This window comes from Gobius niger (genome assembly GCF_951799975.1).
Source record: "Gobius niger genome assembly, chromosome: 3".
Lineage (NCBI taxonomy): Eukaryota > Metazoa > Chordata > Actinopteri > Gobiiformes > Gobiidae > Gobius > Gobius niger.
This window is the reverse complement of record NC_136854.1, coordinates 17,713,339-17,733,371: the sequence shown is the minus strand read 5'-3', so window position 1 is coordinate 17,733,371 and position 20,033 is coordinate 17,713,339. Positions and strand designations below refer to the sequence as shown.

Sequence of the window (20,033 nt, the reverse complement as noted above, 5' to 3'; positions counted from 1 at the left end):
TGGTTCTGAAAAGCCAAGTGTTGCATGGATGGGGCTATCGTTTCACACAGAAATGCCTCCCGATGTTGAACCGTTGCCCGTTGCCTCGTCTTGTGCATTTCTAATGAAGACCGTCAATCCGTTCATCCAAGCCCAACAAACACGAGCCCGCACATCCTCCTCTGCAGCCTTACCGGAACAAAAACAAGGGCCCTAGCTCTCGCACCACCCTAGTGACCTTTTGGGCTGCCACTATAAATAGAGTGTATTTCCACTCAGAATCCATGTAACGCGGCCCGATGAATTATTTAGTAGCCTAATCCAATAGGCATGCTTTTTCTTTTGTTTTGTTTTTTTCATTCCAGGCTGATGGCTCAATAACAAAAAGCGCCTGGGCACTGTGGGCAGAACACTAGCAACAGGAACAGTCTCCGAGCCTCCCCATGCCAAGCTTTACACTTTAGCCTTTTGTCTGTCACACTTTCGCAATAACAATACAATCGCGAGCGTCCAGGCTGTGACACGTCGGCTTGTGAAGCGAGCGCGGCGGATCTTAGCGGGGACTTGGCCGTCTCCGGGTGACTGGGCTTCTCGTCTGTCCGCTCTGTGTCAGCCCCGGTGCATGCTCTGCGCTGCTGTGGCTGTAAGGGCCACTTCTAGCTCCGGGTTGGACGATACTATCAGTTTGTCTCCATGTTATCACACCTCGCTGACACCTGCCACCAATGCCACTTCTATGCTTCTTTTTTTTCCCCCTCTCTCTCCCCCGTTCTCCTCGCCGCGCTCCTCTCATCCGTCTCGCTGCCAGGCGCTTGTCCACTCCGCCTCACCTCTCGCTCCGTGGCCAGCGCTGCCGTCAAATAACTTCATTAGCTTTCCACCTCTGTCACACCAGCCTGCTCCCCCTCTGACAATTGGCTGCTGTTTTTTTTTCATGGAGGGAGAGGGGGAGAGAGAAAAAAAAAGCGCAAGGGCTACGCGGGGCAGGTTGAGAGCCCAACAATAGCTGACAGTGCGCTAGACGCCGGGACAGCGATACTGATGGCTGCGGCGAGGATGTATGGTCCAAGGGGTCACACACAGGAGACCTGTCTTTGTCTGTTCGCGCGGGACGCCACCGAGAGGTACATGCAGATCGGACCTGGAGAGGAGGGGCACCAAACATGGGAACTGGCAACAGAGCTTTGCTGTGTGTGTACTATGCATACAGCATTTGAACAAGCACACTGTACTGTATTTCATTGGAAGATGTGGTTTAAGTAGTAACACTCCTTTTTGATGCTGACGGGTGAATCTCTTGTTCAATGAAAGACGCAATGAACTAGCTTGATCTGGCCAACCGTTACTGCTTAGACATATTAAAGCAGAACTAAGTAACTCATGCCGCTAGAGGCCATAAGCTGCACTGCAGGTGTCGTACCACGTTACGTTTTTTTACTCATTAATTGTCCATGAGAGTAAATACTGCGCTGATAGAAAAGACAAAGCGAGAAAGGGATATTGTACATCCAATTACACAATGGAGATAATTGTTTTCACTCAGACTTGGCTGTAAATAAATACTGTTTAAGTGGTGCTAGCCCGCAGTTAGCTTTGCCCGTTAGCCTGTTAGCTTCTTCTTCATGATTCTATTAGTGTGTGTTGGTGGTCCGGACCCGGTGGCAGCAAAGTTGCAAGTGTGGTTTTCTGGCCAGAAACACAAGGGGGAGATGAAAGACCCCCCCAGTCAACACTTGTTTTACCCCCCAGAGGGACAACGAAAAGGATTTATTAAGGTAAACAAGTTACATCATACTGCTTTAAATAACCCTGGAGAAGTTCCCCAAAATGGCCATCCAGTTTTTGTATTCACAGTTAGACCATTCTGACCAATCAACGCGCCGGCATGGAGTAGGGCTAAGCAAAAGAAAAGAAAAGGTCAATGTAAAGAAAAGATCACCACAAAATTCAAACATCAGTAGTATTTTGTCAGCGGAACATCAGCAGTTAGTAGGGGGTGATTTCCCGCTAAGCTTGTTTGTGAAGAAGTCTTTCTAGTCTGCATCTTACATGGGTCTGCGTTACTTTGGGAGGATTCTTTGCAATTTCACTTCGACTGCACTAAGTTTCAAAGACATTACCAGCTATGTGGATGTCTAGTTTGCCATTATGAAAACTTTTTGTCCCATTAGTGCTTATAACCAAAGCGAAAATAACATTGACTTTTCCATTTCTTTCATAAGTCAATAACTAGAAATAATCAAAACAGCTCGTGTGCGTTTCTGCAGATTCTAGAGAGCGTCTTGTGAATGCACTTGTAAATATCTTTTTTTTTTTTTTTTCTCTAAACTGTTTCAATCACGTCGCAATTATGCAGATTCGTTTTTAATTGAGTCGAAATTGTATGTGCCTGATTCCACTAATGATGTTGCCTCTTGGGCGAGGTCAGTCTCACCAAAGAGATGCGAAATGCATTTCTCATTTTGTCCAGTTAGCGCATTCTGAGATTCACTAAACTAATTCGCGACAATTAACAACACGGAATCACAGTACATTCATTATTTTTTACTCCCACAAATAAGAAAGTTACATCACTGATATAGACTTTACTGTATATGATTATACTCCTACAGCAGTGGTGGCTGGTGGTCTTTCAAACAGGGGAAGCTCATGATATTTTCTGTTTAATATCACGGACCTGCATAAACCTGCACTGACATTGAACACTACTTTTCTACACACATCGTTTTGGGCAAACAAGATTTATTTAGACGTTTGTCTCATTGTTGAAATCAAACTCAACAATTAAATTAGGCCTAATATTTAGGGGGAAAATAGGCTATTCCTACATCAGCAACTAAACCAAGTCCAACACAGGGTCTAAACTAGAACAATACAAAACTTGGATTAAAAAAAGAATAATCTGTAACTAAACCAGAACTGAACCAGGTCCAAACTAGGACTAAACAAAGAAACCAGCATCACATTTGGGCTAAATTTGAGCTGTTGTGCTCGTGTCATGATGTAGCTGTATGTGGCTAATAGCAGCTAAAGCAGGAGGAGCTAACGCCAGGAAACACTTTTAGTCTCCACAAAAGTCTCTTATTCACAAAAGTACATTCTTTATAAAGCATTCATGACTGAAGTAAAGTCCATCTCTGTCATATTGGTCTCAGCACCTGTATGACCAAGATGACAGAGATGGACTTTATTTCAGTCATGAATGCTAATGCTAATGCTAATGCTGCTCTCACAGACAGAGAGCAGGAGCATCAGGAGGAGGAGCTGTTTTGACCCTTATTGCGGAGGCAGCCAATCAGCATTCAGCTGGGGGGTGCTACAACCTGTCCGCTGCTTTGATGCCGAGTCTGATGCAATTAATAGCCGGCCAATCAGAGGCAGTATTCTAATAACGGAGCATCAATGGAAATTCACATCAAACTTGTGACTGCTCTGAGAGTCAGGGAGACCAGGGAAGACCACACTGAAACACCTGATCAACAACTGACTTTCTCACGCAATTTAACACAAGATAGTGAATTTATTATGACATTAAATGCCTACATTTGCAAAGTAGAGTTTATTTCATTTGGGATTTTCTTTCTTTTGTGAAATTTTGGGGAAAGTTCAGTTTCCCTTGTAGTCAATGAGGAGTCCTACATTTGGGAACAGAGCCTCAAACACTGTGGTCATAATAACAACATCACAAAATAAGGTCTTGATTTACCAGTAGCTTGTTTTGTTTTTTAATATAACAATGCAGTCTTAATAATAGCAGACACATGATGTAGATTTATCTCATTAGAGTTTGGGGGTGCAGGTGACTGGAGCCTTTTTTTTCATACACATGTAAATTGCAAAAGGAGAATGATATTAAGCATCGCGTTCCTGCTTTACATATGAACATACACGATAGTTCAGAATCTTATGCATTCACTACAAATAGCTCACCATAACGTGCACTGTCTGCGTGAGCGTACACTGCATTCGCCCATCTTTTAAACATTCAAATCGGTGCTCGTTTTCCAGCGTCTTGCATTTCACACTTGCAAAGCATCCCGTGCATGTTGGTCTCCGCGGAGAAGGATAAATAAGACAGTAAGTGCGGCGGCGCCATGACAGATGCAACACCTCCCACTGCCCCTGCATGCCAATTATTCACACCCGGCCGGGGTCATGCTGCTGGTGCCTGTGTCACCGCTGCAGGGGGGGCGCCGTGGTGCCCACTCTCATTATTAACTCGGGGGTCCGCTGGGCACCGGGGCCAGGGCCTGTGTGCATTTCAAAGTGCCTCCGCGGCTTTCATCTGCGAATCAAAAAAAAGAAAAAAAGAAAAAAAAAAGGGGGATCACACTGGACGGCTAACGGTTGTGTCAGCGCGCAAGGCAAGGGGGGAATCAAAGGGGATCGCTGTGACGCTCTACGGGAAGCGGCGTGGCCAAAAAAAAAAGAAAAAGATGTGCTTATTATGTCAGAGGTTGCGGAGAGTTCGTTGGTACGTTACGCCCAGGGAGGACACGTGAAGGCAGCGTCCGGCAAATACAACAACCCGGGAATGCGGTCCCACAAAAGCAAAGCAATTTGAATCTTGCCATTTGCAACATTTGGGAAATCGACTGAAAATGTTGCATTTTTTTTTTTGTGTGAAACAAAACTGGACAAAACCGTTTTTGCCACGCTGGACGGCTAATGGTCGAATGTAGGCAGAGATATCAAAGGGGATGGCCGCATCGCTCTACGGGATGTAGCGTGGCCCCAATAAAAAGAAAAAAAAGATATGCTTATTATTGGCAGAGGTCGCGGAGAGTTCTTTGGTTCTTTATGCCCGGGGTAACACATATAGGCAACTCCCTCTTTCCCGCTTCCCTTCCCCGGCTCGCTGTCACTGTACGCGTCTATATTCCCCCCCCCTTGTCTCACCGTACCGTACCCCCGCCACCACCGCCCCTCCCTCCGAAAGCCTGGTGGGATGGAGGAGACAGCGGTGTAAAAGCGGGCGGGATGAGCTGCTGGTGTGCGCACTCAATCTGAGCTGGCAGGGAGGTCAAAAGAAATAGAGTCTAGAGGTCCTTGGGGGAACTTGCTCACCTCTCCCTCCTCGGCAATGGCAAGTCTTCAAGCCCCTTTTATGGGGTGTTTTTTTTTTTCCTGCTGCTCCATGGCAGGATATTTCTGTCATTTTTACGCCCAACCTTCACCTAAATGTACTTGTTGTGACATGGAGGGAGGAAAGGCACCGGAGGTTGTTAGAGAGGCTGATGGGGAAACAAAATTGTAGTAGTAATGCATTTAAATAGAGTGTTTTGTTCTGGTTTATGCATTACTCACACCCAGTTTAGTTCAGTTTAGATCTATGTTAAAACCTTTGTGATCTTTCAAGACTCTTTTCAGCCCTCGTTTGATCTCGGCCTGGTAGGTCAATTACGTTACATGGTGGTACTTGGTGGAAAAACTTTCAGAACAACTGAAATAGGGCTTATAGTGCAATACATTTGATGCCCTGAGACCATTGTGGGTTAGTTTTCCACCAAAAATAAGGGATGTGTCGATAGATTTGAAATACTCGTAGTAATTAAAAACAGAAGTCAGTCTATTAAGATTTGCTTCTGCTAAAATTGACTCAACCTGACCTTCTTCTTGCGACCCATGTAACTCTCAACACAGCCCCTTACTGAAGTCTGGACGGCGAGATCAAAGCCCCTCCGTTCATTAAAACCCACCCTCACGCATTGGAGTCAAACATCCTGTCCTCATGTCTCCCGTTTCCTCCTCATTCTCCTTGAAAGATGCCCTCAGTAAGATGTCCGCCACTTGACACTGGACTGACATTGTGGGCAGCCATCTTGGCTCCTGCGGGAGTTGCCTGGGCCCCATTGTGCAGTCTGGGAGTGAAGTGGAGCTGGCACCCGGGGGGCATATGCTGGGTTAGACCGAGGGGGGGGTTAACTAAGCCGGGCCCATTCCCTGTGCATCCTGCCAGGGTCACGGGACGCCGCTGAGGGCGCTAATCATTTCAAATTATGAATTCCTTTTTAATTATGAATTATGCATCAATTTTTAATTAATCTAATGTTCCCAGGGTTTTCTCCTCCCTCCGTGCTCAAGATCTCAATCTAATTACGCAGCATTAAGTGGAAGAGTGGCAGCAGTGGCCTCGACCCCGCCGCTGAACCCCGGTCAACCTTTTTCCATCAATCTTGCCTCGTCGCGACACTCGTCCTTTCGTATTTTGCGACACGGTGAAATGCATCCAAACACTGTCCTAGTCTGCCTTACAGCAGCATCTTTGACGACTTTGTCTGAATATGGCTGTGCCCTGCATCAGACCAAGTGAGTCTCCAATCTCACATGTTAAAAATGAGGGTTCAATGACAACGGCGATTTATATACTGCTGCTATTAAAGGCACACTGCGTGACATTTTGGACTATACTGTTCCCATCAGTACAAAACATGCTCCTAATGACCAGAACATGCTATTACTGCAGTGGGTAACCAAAGAATGAATTTGGGTCAGAACCTAACCTGTTTAAATCTCAAATTCTGCTGACTTTTGTCACATCTCCATGGAGCTGGAGACACACCCACTCCTGGTAAAGTTACAGTAAAGGCACATGTTTGTTTGTATATTTATGTGGTATTTCAATGATGAAAATATCTCTCATAAAATAAATGTATGTGTTTAAATTTTATTTTTTGGGTAAAATTCTACGCGGTGTGGCTTTAAATACAATGTCATGATTCTGAACAAAGAGAGCACACACTGAAACTTAGGCCTGAACTCCTCATCTGAATGCACAAAGATGAGTCCTTGGGCAAAACATTGTCCTCTCCTTGAGCGCCTTCAGGACCTGAACATGTTCAGATAGTAAGGTACTGCTCAAATAGGTACTCGTCTAGAATATAGTCGACAATTACCAGAAGGGGACGGGTTGATTTCCCTCTAAGCACTATTGTATCTATCTTTTATTAGGACTCACAAAAATAAGGTTTTTGATGTGAAGGTGGTACAGGTCATTTTTCTAAGTCACACTCTCTCAATGGCTGCATACGTAAACTAAAGTAAATGTATGGTGTGCTCCTTGATTTGTGAAATTCTCCGAGATGTCCTTTAACAATTCTTGAACCGTGGTTTCCAAAGCAAAAAAAAAAGCATAATTCCTTTTTCTTTTTTTTTTCAAATAACACTGCTCTTGTGTCAAGACATTGTTTCACAGTGCACTCCGAACTCCAATTCATCTCCAAAGGTGAACGTGCAGGGTTCATTCTCAATGGCGGCACAAGAGGCTAATGCTCGGAAATTACAGACCATAAAAGCTTTTTTTTGTTGTTTTTTTTTCTCAAAAACTTTGCAAGGTTCGAGGACAGACTTTCAATTGAATCCTCAAATGTTTAAGCTAAATGCTTAAAGAAATACTTTAAAGTGAAATAAATTATGAGAGTTAATGGGAGTAGAAGAATGCCCAGAGGTTAGAGATCCTTCATAACATTAGTGAAAAGTGACAATGTGATTGAGAAGTCAAGCTGTCCTTGAGCAACACGTTCGCATAGAAAAACACAGTGCACCTTCTGGGTTACAAATGTTGCTACGTCACAATAACCGCAACTAAACTCTTGTATTTTTCGCAACTTTTTTGGCAAAACGTATTCAAACCTTATTTTTGGCTCATCATTCTGGATTCCAAAACCAAAGCATTTAACATCTCACTGGAGACAAAGTGATGTCCAGATGTCTTCCAGAAAAGTCAGCTTTGTGAGACAAGAGATGTATTGTTTTGAAGAAGAAGAAAAAAAACAACACCCGCTGTGAAATAAATGCTTTCTTCTATTTACCAACGTCGTATGGCTTTATAGTTTAAATTAACTTTTTCTGCTCCACTCTAATTTTGAAGCCTTACAGTCGAGTATGGCACTGCTCCATATTTTAGCCTTTTAATATGTTAAAGGTGGTACTTGGAGAACAGGTCAAATATTAAGTGCCAGCCAAGGTTTAAGAAAGAATCTTTCACTCATGAAAAGAAAAATGACGCCTATTTTCGTCGGTCATTCAAACTCATAAGCCATAAAATGAAGATTTTGAGTCCAAGGCCCTTTCCAACTTTTTTTTTTTTTTTTACTTTAACCGTTTAACGTGGGTAGTTTTGAGTGTCTTTTAGGTCTTGATCAGGCTAACAGTTTGCACTTGAGAGCTCCAAATATGAAATGCTGGCCTTACTTACAGAGCCTTTGAGCAAACCTTCTTTACGTGTAGAATGTTGAGTAAATTCAATACACTAACCCGCCCCACAGTGCTTAAGTGGAACCTGTAAAAAGGCTAAGAGTCTATGACCTAGTTTTGTAACCATAGCTGTGGGAATAAAGGCTGCAGCCAGGGCGGTAAACAAAACGGCTTTATATATCAGCTAAAACCCTAAACACATTATGTCAGGACCAAAACAATGGTTAACGCGCAAACCTCATACTCCGCTTTTTAATCAGTGTTTTAAGAGGAACGAGTCTAAACAGGAGATATTTGTCACTGTCGAAGCTCAAAACTGCGTTCAGCCGTACTCGCGTTGTGTTGAAAATCCCTTAAAAACAGCTTACAGATAAATACCGTGGCCTTGACCCGGGACGATAAACATAAAACCGTTTACACTTCTTACGAGTGTTATTTCTGGTGACAGTCGGGAATCAAAATAAAAACGTGGGCCAAAGGGTAGACAACATCGAGCAGACTGTCTTTGCATTCAAATTTGGTACAGTTGAGCAGCGTCCCCATTAAAGCGACGGAAAAATGACAAAGTCAAGTCGGAATAAAAATACTGTAAAGGTGCGTTTAGAAGCTACTGAGGTCGAATCAAGCCCCGCTGTCGGCTTCAAAAAGTTCTGCGTCACATAATGGCCTGACCTGGATCTCAATAATGACAACCAACTGTTTATTGTAAGCTTTCTGTAGATATTAAGTTATTATTCCAAAAGCACAGACTTTCTAACATCTGGTCCTTTCAATCCCCGGCAGACACGGAGACTCCAGAGTTGTGAAATCCCACTAAAACAAGCTCTACCTGCATTAACCTTACTCCGAGGTTTATCTTTTAACTTCTACTCAAACGTTTATCTTAACTTTTAAAGTTGTACCCGGGAAATGGTTAATTTATAATGTATAAAACAAGTAACCAATTCCTTAACCTACGCATAACTATAAACTACATGTTTGGCCCAAACAACAACAAAGAGGAGGAATGCACATCTGTACAGAGGGGAACAAATAATAATAAGTTAAGTTTGTTCAACAGCTGTTCCATCCATCGAATACAAGACTGTTCTAAAGTCAGAGAATAGAGCCAGAGATAAGATATGTGTTTGGTGCTAACCTGAGAGCTTTATGAGCAGGTCAGTGGCCGTCTTGGTGCTGATGTCAGGGCTGAAGATGGAGGCAGAGGGGACAGTGGGACTGGAGCGGACCCCCACAGTGACTCCGGGCAGGTCCAGAGAGTTGGCACTGCTGCTGGGACGCTCTCGGCACAGGCTGAAGGGAGACAGCACAGACAGGTCGCGCTCCTGCGGCTCCTCCTTGATGTGGACGTGGTTGGAGGAGGCCTCCAGAGGAGGGGTGGAGTGGGGCTGGGTGTCCGGGCGCAGCGGGGATGCCTCGCTCCCTCTCAGGTCCCCTGGGGTGCTGTCACCCATCAGAGAGCCCTCGCCCTCCGTGTCTGTGGTCAGCTCCTCCTTTACCTTGACGTCTGTGCGGGGGAAGTGCTGGTGGCAGCGCATGTGGAGCTTCAGGCTGAAGTGTCGGGACGAGGTGAAGGGGCACAGTTCACACTGAAACGTCTCCCCTCGGTCCTGGTGCTGATGGACCTGCACAAACAGCTTAGGACATTAACTCACTTTGTAACATTTTCAAAATTACTCATGAAACACCGTCCCCTTCAGGTCAAACGAGTTCTATTCGGGAGCTGCTCTCCTACAACACTTCCTCATTCCCTTTACTAGAAAGTCATGCAAATCAGCATCTTCTAATGATACATAAGTTATAATAATGTCTAAAATACATCATAACATTAATAATTAACATCATATTAATGGTGCAATTAAATGTACCCACTCATCAAAAAAATCCAAATGACATTAAAACAATGCTAATGGTCAGGCAGCTAGCAAAAAATAAAATCATCAATAACGGAGAGAGAAAGTTATTTAGTTGACAGCCTAATCAGGGAAGGCATTTCCTCCAGGCTCTGTCGCTGTAATAGTGTGTCTGCCTCACCTTCATGTGGGACTTGAGATTGTCTTTGCGAGCGCAGCGGAAGGGGCACAGGGGACACTGGTGGCTTTTCAAGCCTGTGTGGATAACCATGTGTCTCTTCCAGTAGCTCTTGCGCTTGATGACCAGTCCACACACCGGACACTGGAACGGTTTGCCACCATCCTCCGGAGAGCCTTGGAGAGGAGCACAGGTCAGAGTTATGACAGGGAGAAAGCATTTGAGGAGTGTCAGAAACCTCTCATCACTTTTATAGCACATGGTACAATCTGTTATTTTTCTCAAATACACCTTTTTGCTGTAGGAAAAAAAAATCAGTCCTTAAGATCACTTCTGAAGGCTTTCTCAGTGTGTGAGCCAACTTGTGCACATCTAATAGAGGGAGTTATCAGGGGAATTACCAGCTGGAAGCAATGAAACAATGCAAGTGAAAGCTCGAGCATGTTTTAGTACCTCGATTATTGTTGTTGGCTTCATATCCGGCATCCATTACTGTTTAATTGGTCTTATTAGAAAGAGGCATGATTGCATTACAAATTCTAGGCGGGCCTGTCAGGATGGCTTCATAAGTATTCTAGCGCTGTTCCTTGAAAAACATCTGGTAATCAGTGTTTGGTGAAATTACTGTGCTCAGCCATTCATTGACCTGAGGTGTAAAACCCCGAGACTGCCTATTTGCAACAATAAACCGCCATCTGCGGCCCAACCTCTCCGTGCAGAGCCGGATCACAATGCGAAAACGACTGGACACAAACAGGAGAGTCAGTGCAGTGCTTTACTCTCCAACACCGTCGTTTTGTTAGTGGGAGCGCTGTGCAAAATTCTGCCTGGCCAGTTCATCTTAGGACCAAAACAAGTAAATCAACTGCAGTTACGATGCATTGTACTGCCATTTTCATACGTATTGATCATTTAAAGTGGGCATAACATACATAACAGTGGCTAGAATGATTTTAAGTGCCGACCCCTGCATTCTAATGTTATCTGACATGTATGAAAGAGACAATTCATGATCAAGGACTGCGTTCACAAGCACCCTTTTCGGCCTGTGGGCACCCTCTGCTGGGGGAATGATCCGTGTGTGTGTGTGTGTGGGTGGCACAAACTCCACGAGACGAGACGATACACAAGACTGAGTTCACCAGAACGATACAAGATTTTGAATCTAATATTTCCTTTTACTGAACCGAGAATCTTTCAGTTTTAAGGCCTCAAACCAGTATATTATGTTTGCATAATAAACTATATTGGGCTGTACAATATATTGCCAAAACTATCGTATTGTGATATTGGGTGATGCAATATCCATATCACAAGAAGCCACAACATATTGCAACATCACTAAAGTCTTCATCTGACTGAGATTGACACTTTTTTTGGTAACTCGGCCAAAAACAAACAACGCATTGAAGTTTAGTCTTGGTTTGGTCCTGATGTAGTCTCATTTTTGCAGAAAATGACAAACAGACAGATGGGGTGGATACAGGCCCACAGGCTGAAGCTTAAGACTGTTCTAGGTTTTGAAAAGGCAAAGTTCAAGCATTATATGGTGAAAAGCCTGAAAAGTAAACTACAATTAAAGTGACAGTCTGTAAGCTTGGGTGAGGAGAGGTAGATTGACATTTCAAAGTAATCAAATTCCTCCCCTTTTTACCAGAAAGCCCTTCTTAGTTTGCAAAATGAGGAGAGCAGGAACACAATTTTCAAAAGTAAACAATCGAGCTCCTCCCCCTCCCTCCTGATTGGACCAGACAGGGAGGTTCACAGGAAAAGCTCGTCTCATCGGTCAACACGGGAGGACACCAGACTCTGATTAGTTGATTAGATCCGGGAACGACTTTACAAAAAGTAATATTTGCGTATTATTACTTATTTTACATCAAAATGAAAGACTCGGTGGATGATTTTGTACATTTTATAAAATGTGTAAGGCATTTAGACTTCCAGACTATCACTTTAATAATTTAAGCATTACTAATGGTTACATGCTCATCTGTTTTTTCAAAACAAATAAAGTCTTTTTGCTTAGAGAGGCCTCCTTGGTTGGGGGGGGGGGCAGGGGGGCCTTACGCTTGCATTGCCCAATCAGAGTTCGCCAGTAACAGCCCTGGCGAGTGTGTCTGCTGCATACCGCCACTTGTCCGTCATATGCAGAGTGCAGGGGAAGGGGGGGGGGGCGGGTTTATAGTGGAACCGCCGAGGGACAACAATAAAACAACACATGACAGTCAATAATCAAGGTCACATTTTTCAGTCTGGTCCGACCAAACAACTACCTGCATTTCTTTTTTTTTTTTTTTTACAGCGCCGCTCGACCTTGACGGCTCGCGGGTTACAGCCGAGCCCCTCTTTAGCATGCAGATCACACAATATTACATCGACCGCCTCATCTGTCTGGAGTCAATTTGATCCAGCCATTTTAGATTTGGCGAGGTTGCGACACAATCCCTGAAAAGTGCCCATCCATCTCTGGGAAAACATTCTGCTCTCCCTAAAGGCTACTTAGATAGAGGCGGCGCTCTCGGAATGTGCCGCGGAGAGATTGGGGGTGTGTGTGTGTGTGTGTGCGCTGCCGCGGCTGGGGTTTACATGTCAGACTGTGCGTTTACGGCTTTAGTCTGACCGCGCTCGTAGCTCAAGTGAGACATCCGACGGACTCGTGTTGTGGAGGGAAAGGCGCAGGGAGCTCCGCCGATGCAGTTTTCAGCTTCACATACAGCGGTGTTCCCGACGCTTATACTCGCATGAGAGTAAACAAGGCGGTGCCAATGAAAAGGTTAAATGCTGCTTGTAATTTCAGCGTTTGACGAGGCCTTGCGTGGTGAAAAGGCGAAACATCCGCCACTCGCAAACAACCCAGTCCAGCTGACGACCCTCCTCTGCGACACAAAAGGCTAATCATGACAAATGCGGTGGCACGTGACTGCAAATGAACAATTCGACTTCAATGAAAAGCAAATCATTTTGAGACGTGATGAACGAAAATGCATCTTTTTCAATGTAGGCCCATTATTCCAGGGGTTCTCAAACTTTTCACCCCAGAACAAGGTTTAAAAAAATACAAAAAAATCTGTGCATATTCATCAACGTCAATATTCAAACACAAACTGGACACGACAAGCAAGATACTATTTCAGCCAAAACTGCAGCTGTATGAGTTTGTGTTTTCTATGAACTTGTGTGGTAAAAATAGTCGAGGAATATCATCATTTTCCAAGAAATGTTGATTTAATGCCGGTTAAGATCCATTTGAATGCTTTTTAATAACATTTGAGGGCCTTACACTTTTGGGGCAATTCGATTCATGACTTATTGCTTCAGAATAGTAACCCGTGGAAACCCTGTTATAATGATATGAAATGAAATCTTTACAAAGTCGGATTTAATAATATGGATTTACTTTGCTCTTTCACCTGAACACGCCGCCAATGTGGACCAACCTGACCAGCCTGTTGTTTTGGAGGTGAGGGAAACCCGAGTACTGCCTATAGTGCTCCTCTGAAATGGTTCGTCCCTGTTTCAGAGCGTGGTGTCCTGCACTGGTCAGCTTCTCCACCTCCTCCTTCCTCTTCCTCCTGCACATCTCCCTCCACTATCCTCTGGGAGGAGTGCATAATCGGTCTTACTCTCCAGTGAACGAACATTAGCCCGAGCAATAGTAGGGATAGAAGATTTGTGTGGCTTTTTCTGCGAGTCTTGCGCGGATACCTCCTCGTTTGTCACATAAACTGCAAATGCTGTTTGCAGGGAAAAAAAGGCAAAAAAAAACGCTGCTGTACCAAGAGAGAGGGAAGCTGCTGCTTGTCTACACGTCGCCATGACATTATTAAATAGTGTGTCATTATCTGTCTTGAAATGAGGCCTCGACCCCCGCTTTGGGAACCACTGTGCTATTCATGTTGGATAGTGATGATGGAACAAGAATGTTTCGAACCTTTGAATATACTACATGGACTTACGATCATTTGGACAGAAATCCGTGAGCCAATGTTAACCAAGTGTTTCCAGAATTCAAATACCGCCTGTAACAGTGCGGAGAGTACATTTGCGCTGGGGTCATGCACCATGTATCACACCTCTAGTGGAGCTTGCGTGGCCATTTGTTGAGCAAACAGGCAGTGTGTGTGTGTGTGTGTGTGTGTGTGTGTGTGTGTGTGTGTGTAGGAGCAAGACAGAGGGAGGGAGTAAAAAAAAAGAAGAGTGTCCACACATCTGTATCCAGTCAGCGGAAAGTATGATGTGTTTGGCCTTAAGTCTGCTGCGCTGATCAGTGCACAGGGCTCGGGTTGGCGGGGGTCGGAGCCAGGAGGAGGCTGCCGAGGATGGATATGGACTCCAGGGCTCCCCGCTGAGCCGAGCGCACACTGACGGCCCCCTTTTGGCAGCGCGCACGTCCCGGCACAAACGAGCTGGTCTGGGAAGGCAGCGAGGTCTCAGGCGGAACCCCCCGTGGAGCCCGCAGACCATTTCCCAGACTACAAGGCCAGCCAGGGCTGTTTTCTCTCAGCTGTGCCTCTCAATGTGCGGCTGACAGTGAAGCTGATGCTACACTGCTTTCACTTCAGTGCCGCTGAGGTGAGAAGGAAGCCATTACAAACTGGAGAAAACATGTCATGGAAGTCCTGAATTGGGTGCCTTTTGAAATTGTGGCGGCAAGTAAATCTGCTGGTTATGTGTTTATGACGGATTCTGCTGCAGCTTGATCCAGACTAGGCTTTTATGCTGTCGTTGACAAAATAACTCCAACAACTCAGCATGGATGCAGAAAGGGAAGAAAAATAAATTGGTGCGTACAGTTTGAATTACTGGATATCAAACAAGGATACAAATGCACAATATTTCAGATCAGGGAAACACCGTTAACCTGGTTCACAGTTATTGAGCCATTTATAAAGTGTTAATTGTACTTTCCTCTATGTTGTTTTGACGTTGTGTTGCACATTACCTGCTTGGCTGTTGGGCTTGACTCTGCCCTTTGGGGTGGAGGGCAGTAGCAGCTCCAGGCCTTGGGTGGGTGTAGAGGGTGTAGGTGCCTTCTGGTTGTTCTCCAGCAGGGGCTTGACGTCCTCTTGGAGGACCATGGAGGTGCTTAAGGGGGAGCCATCCTTCTTCTCCACCAGCAGGTTTCCCGCTGCTCTAGCTGCCACTTCTTTGAGCAGGGCAGCAGAGGAGGTCATGGAAACGAGGGAGAGGAAGGAGCTGCCTTGGGACTGGTGTTCAGAGGCAGCACCAGTCGAGGCCTGGTTCCGCTCACTGACTTTCTTGGAAAGTGCGGCAAGAGTGGAGCTGGCTGACTGCGGGCTGAAAGGAGAGTTGAAGGCATCGAAGCGTACCACGTCATCTGTGCGTCCCCCTGACCCCAGAGCGGGTACCACAGAGGAGGTGGAGGACGACGAGGAGGAGGTGGAGGAGGCCACAGCGTTCTTGTCCTGTAGCACAGCGTTGGCTGCTGCTTTGAGCTTCTGGATGGCAGAGTCCGGAGACAGACTGGAGCCACAGGGCGTGGAGCAGCTGGCTGGGGGCCACTTATCTGTGACCCCTGCCCAAACAAAGCCACTGCCATTGCTGGGGGAGTTAAAAGGGTCCAAGGGCTCCTGCTTGATGTTGGTAACTGAGGGTGCCAAGGAGGCTGGCGATGCTGAGCCACTGTTGTTATTTGCCAGTTTTCGGGCAAGAGCACTTAGCTGCTGGGCATGGTGAGAAGAAGGAGACAAGGTGAGTTGTGGGCCAAGCCCTATTGGTGGAGACTCTCCTCGAGAAGAACGCCCCAGCAGGTCTCCAGAGTCCAGTTTGAGTGATCCCGCCTCTAGGAGGCGCCGCAAGTTACTGCTGAGGGGTTTGCCCAGGGCTCGAGATGCCGCCTCCCCATACAGTGACGACACCACAGATGAGAGAGTGTCCTGGGCTGAGAAGGCACCCCCGTCCAGCCCCAGGAGCTCCAGAGAGGCACGATGGACGGGTGTAGAGCAGCCCAGAGAGCTCTCAGCTCCGCAGGTGTCATGGTCTGTGGAGCCAGCACTGGCCCCAGGCTCTTCCTCTGGAGAGGAGCCCCGCGCCAACAGCAGCTCGTCCTGAGTGTCTCCATAGGACGACTCAGAGCGCGTGTCAGAAGCATTCCCAAACCAGCCTTCCTCCTCCACAGGACCACTGTCCAGCCCTGCGTCTTCATGACCATCCAAATCTGAAACAAGAGAAAGGCACCTCTGTTAGAACAGATTTTTTTTTATCTGTATTGCATATTCAGGACACATGTTTGAACTGCTGCCCTTAGGTAACCGTTACCTGACAGACACGCTCTACATTATAAGTATAGCATTTACATAGTGCATGCATGTTGGAGATATTTTGATTCTCACTCTTTTTTAACTGTATTTTTCCCACCCTTGGTCTGGAAGAGCCTAGTAAAGGGGTTACCATGACAACAGGTCCTTCTGGGAGGCTAGACAGCAAAGATTAGGGTAATGGAGGTTACAGAACTAGATTAATATTCATGAGCCTGCGGATACCACCGGGGAGCCAATAAGGATAGGGTTAAGGTCACCAAGGGTCATTAATATACACTTCATGTATCAATATTCATAAGCAAAACATTACAGCTTGCCAGACAAGGGCGAAACAAAGAAAAGTGAATCTTCCTGATACATATTAAGCAACCTCCATAAGAACATGTCAAAAGAACCAAGCCTGGGCAAAACAAAATGTCAAAACAGTCTTTTTTTCCTCTCTCTCTCTCTCTTTGACTTACAGTACAGAACCTCACAACAGATCAGATAAATGAGAGTTGGCTGCAAAATCTGAGAAATGTGGACATGCATGTCAAACCTCACATGATAAAAACAAAAAATACATAGTAACTTTTCTACAGCAATATCATGTCCTACCACTGACACACACACAAGTGCTCACCCTTTGTGACCCTGACACAGACCAGGTGGGCCTCTGTTTACAGGCTCGGGTTGAGTGGTTGCTAAGCAATCTAGCCCACCAAACTGTTTGGATCATTAGAGTTGGCCGACATCTGGCCAGCGTGCCTCACCGTGGTCCACCAAGGTGACCACAATCACAACCCAGTACAACTGCTGGGTGCACATATCAAACCGTCACAGAGCTCTGGATGCTGACAGAGGGCCAAGAGCAGGGAGAGACATTCAGCAAACTGAATAAGACTCTCACAACGCTGAGCCCAGGAGAGTATTCAGGCTATTACTGCAAACCTTTTGAACATTTAACATTCATTCTCTTACTCCCAGTTTTTCTGAGGTCTCGATACACATGTGAACAAACAGACAAAGCGAACAGCATCTATATTGACCACATTTTAGAAGCTGTAGATGGAGGTCACAGACAGGGGCTAAATACAGCCCACGGTCAAAGGCCCAAGGTGACACAGAAACGTTAACACAGGCCATGTTATCATAGTACTATATTTAAGAAATGTATGTTTGAACATGTGGACTCAGGCAATTTGGCACCTGAGCAGGGGGAAGGCACCGAGCAGAGGGGAGGGGTGAGCCTGTGAGTCATGCAGGGCAGGGCTTGACCCATTTCCATGTGACATGCAAAAAGCAGCAAGAGCCTCTAATGGCTGCAATGTGGTTAGAGAGAATCACTAGCTTTCTGACCCCAGGTCTCAGGTTTGAGGATGAACCCGGCTAAGCTCAGGGTTAGTGAACGCACCACTACACCACTACACCACTCCACCACTCCACCACTACACCAGTACACCACTACACCACTCCACCACTACACCAGTACACCACTACACCACTACACCAGTACACCACTACACCACTCCACCACTCCACCACTACACCAGTACACCACTACACCACTACACCACTACACCACTACACCACTACACCACTACACCACAACACCACTCCACCACTCCACCACTCCACCACTCCACCACTCCACCACTCCACCACTCCTCCGGTGCTTACACCACATTTCCCAAGGTCATGGTCATCAGCACAAACGCCTAGAGGCCTGCATAGAGAAGTTCTACACTTCTGAGTAGATGCCTAAGTTTATGTGCCAGCACAGCGGACAGTTTCATTCAAAAGTTCATTCTGGACTGTAGAATTCCTGACACACATTTCACTCCTTTGCCTCTGGTACAGTGGGAGGCTCTGCGACAGTTCCCCAGCCCCTCACTCCCCTCCGAGTGATGGAGGCATGGACATGCAGACTGGGGCGAGCAGCGTCTGCCACTGAAGGGGAACCATTTAGCGGTGTAATGGCGGGGATGACTTGCATGTTGAGACAAACAGCTGCAGGGTGCTCAGCAGTCTGGAGCTGTTATCACTCACACACCAGTGATTCAGTAGTGCAGGCTTTCTCCCTGGGCCACACACATGTAGAGCACCACCACACTGCTGTCAAAAGACAAGAAGAAATGAAGCCCAGAGGAGTGACAACCAGTTATAGTAATGTACTGTCAGTAATGATGAGGATGAGCTATAGGTGATGCTACAGATGGAAGCACTGACATATAGTACGCATCCATTAAAAATGTACATTTACAAAGAGGATATTGTATTCCAACGGACAACCAAACCTCAACCTTTTGGTTTTTAATCAAACTCTGACCATTATTTTGAGCCACAGCTACTTCACCACCATGTGTGGTATCTTAAGAACTTCTTTAGAGCATGTTACTTTGATTATATGCCAATTCTTCGGCCAAGGAGACCAGGGTCATCACACAATCACAACCACCAAAACATTTAGTAATTCTTAGCTTGTGGCACTGTGAAGCTTAAGTCAACCTACACTGAATACACAGTAACAATAATTTGAGCTCTCAAAGTGTCACTGCACCAGATTTCAAGAATTCCTGTGATGCAACTGCTAAGTAGTGTTAGATGGTTACGTTTTGGACCCCAACCCGCACCATAACACTCCTATGGAAACATGCCTTTTGTTTAACCGCCAAGTGGCATCCAGCATATGAGCAAACAGCTTTAGTCAGAACTGGGAACACACAGGTAACGCTAAAAATAGTGTCAAATCTCATAGCAGCTGAGGAAAGTGTTTAGTGCACTTGCTCTTTGTTTTACCTCGCAGTGCTGTCAACAGCCTCCATTTGTGAACTTGGCTCAACCGCTTTGGCCTTTTCCAGGGTAGACTGACTTATGGCCGCGCTAAAGCGGGAGCCAGATCCACATTTTGGCTAACGTCATCAGTGGCAGAATTGGTGCAGGTTAGAGAAAGCAGAGAAGGCAGGGGGACGGGAGTAAAGGTAGGTCAGAAGGTCATTCAGCACATGACTTGTGCTGGGCTGCTGACTCCCATATTCCCTCTCTCCGCCTCGCTCTCTAGCACACACACACACACAAAGCTATTCTGTGACTTAGCCAGGCATGAAAATTGGCCTCGCTGACCCCAGGCCGGAGCGGGGTAGGAGGGGAAGGGCTGAGTGGAGACAGTCAAGGAAGGAAGGGACAGATAGAGGGATGGTGAAGGGGGAGTGTGTGTGTGTATGTGGGGTGATCTGGCTGGGCGGGAAAGGAGAGGAAGCCATTAGCCGATTAAGGCCGGGACTGAGGTGCATCAATACTCCGCCGATGTCAAAGGGAGAGTCATGGCCATGAGCTAATATAGCAATGAGAGAGAGGAAGAGGAGGAAGCGTGCGCCAAAGAGAGAGAGAGAGCGCTCGTGCAGGTCAGGACAATCACTAAAACACGCCGATCGCCGACCGCTAAGGCAGAAAAAAGTGAGGCAACATAAAAAGAGTGTCACAGACCAAAGCCGTCACGGGAATGATTAGTGTTCCGTGTGTCTTCCTGTGAGGGGGAGCCGGTCGGAGCGGTGTGCGTCTGCG

At 46.1% G+C, this 20,033-nt stretch overlaps 1 protein-coding gene across 4 annotated transcripts in view; it reads right to left on the bottom strand.

The window, feature by feature from the left end:
• Positions 1 to 20,033, bottom strand: part of znf827 (zinc finger protein 827) — a 104,822-nt gene that overhangs the window by 62,866 nt on the left and 21,923 nt on the right. For all 4 annotated transcript variants that reach the window (XR_013792673.1, XM_079552690.1, XM_079552691.1 and 1 more), the window contains exons 2-4: positions 15,152 to 16,387; positions 10,210 to 10,382; positions 9,314 to 9,800 (exon numbers count right to left, since the gene is read on the bottom strand). Coding sequence is in view for 3 of the 4 variants with exons in the window: in XM_079552690.1 (XP_079408816.1) it covers positions 9,314 to 9,800; positions 10,210 to 10,382; positions 15,152 to 16,387 (1,896 nt within the window). In the remaining variant the exon portion in view is untranslated. The remainder of the gene's footprint in view (positions 1 to 9,313; positions 9,801 to 10,209; positions 10,383 to 15,151; positions 16,388 to 20,033) is intronic.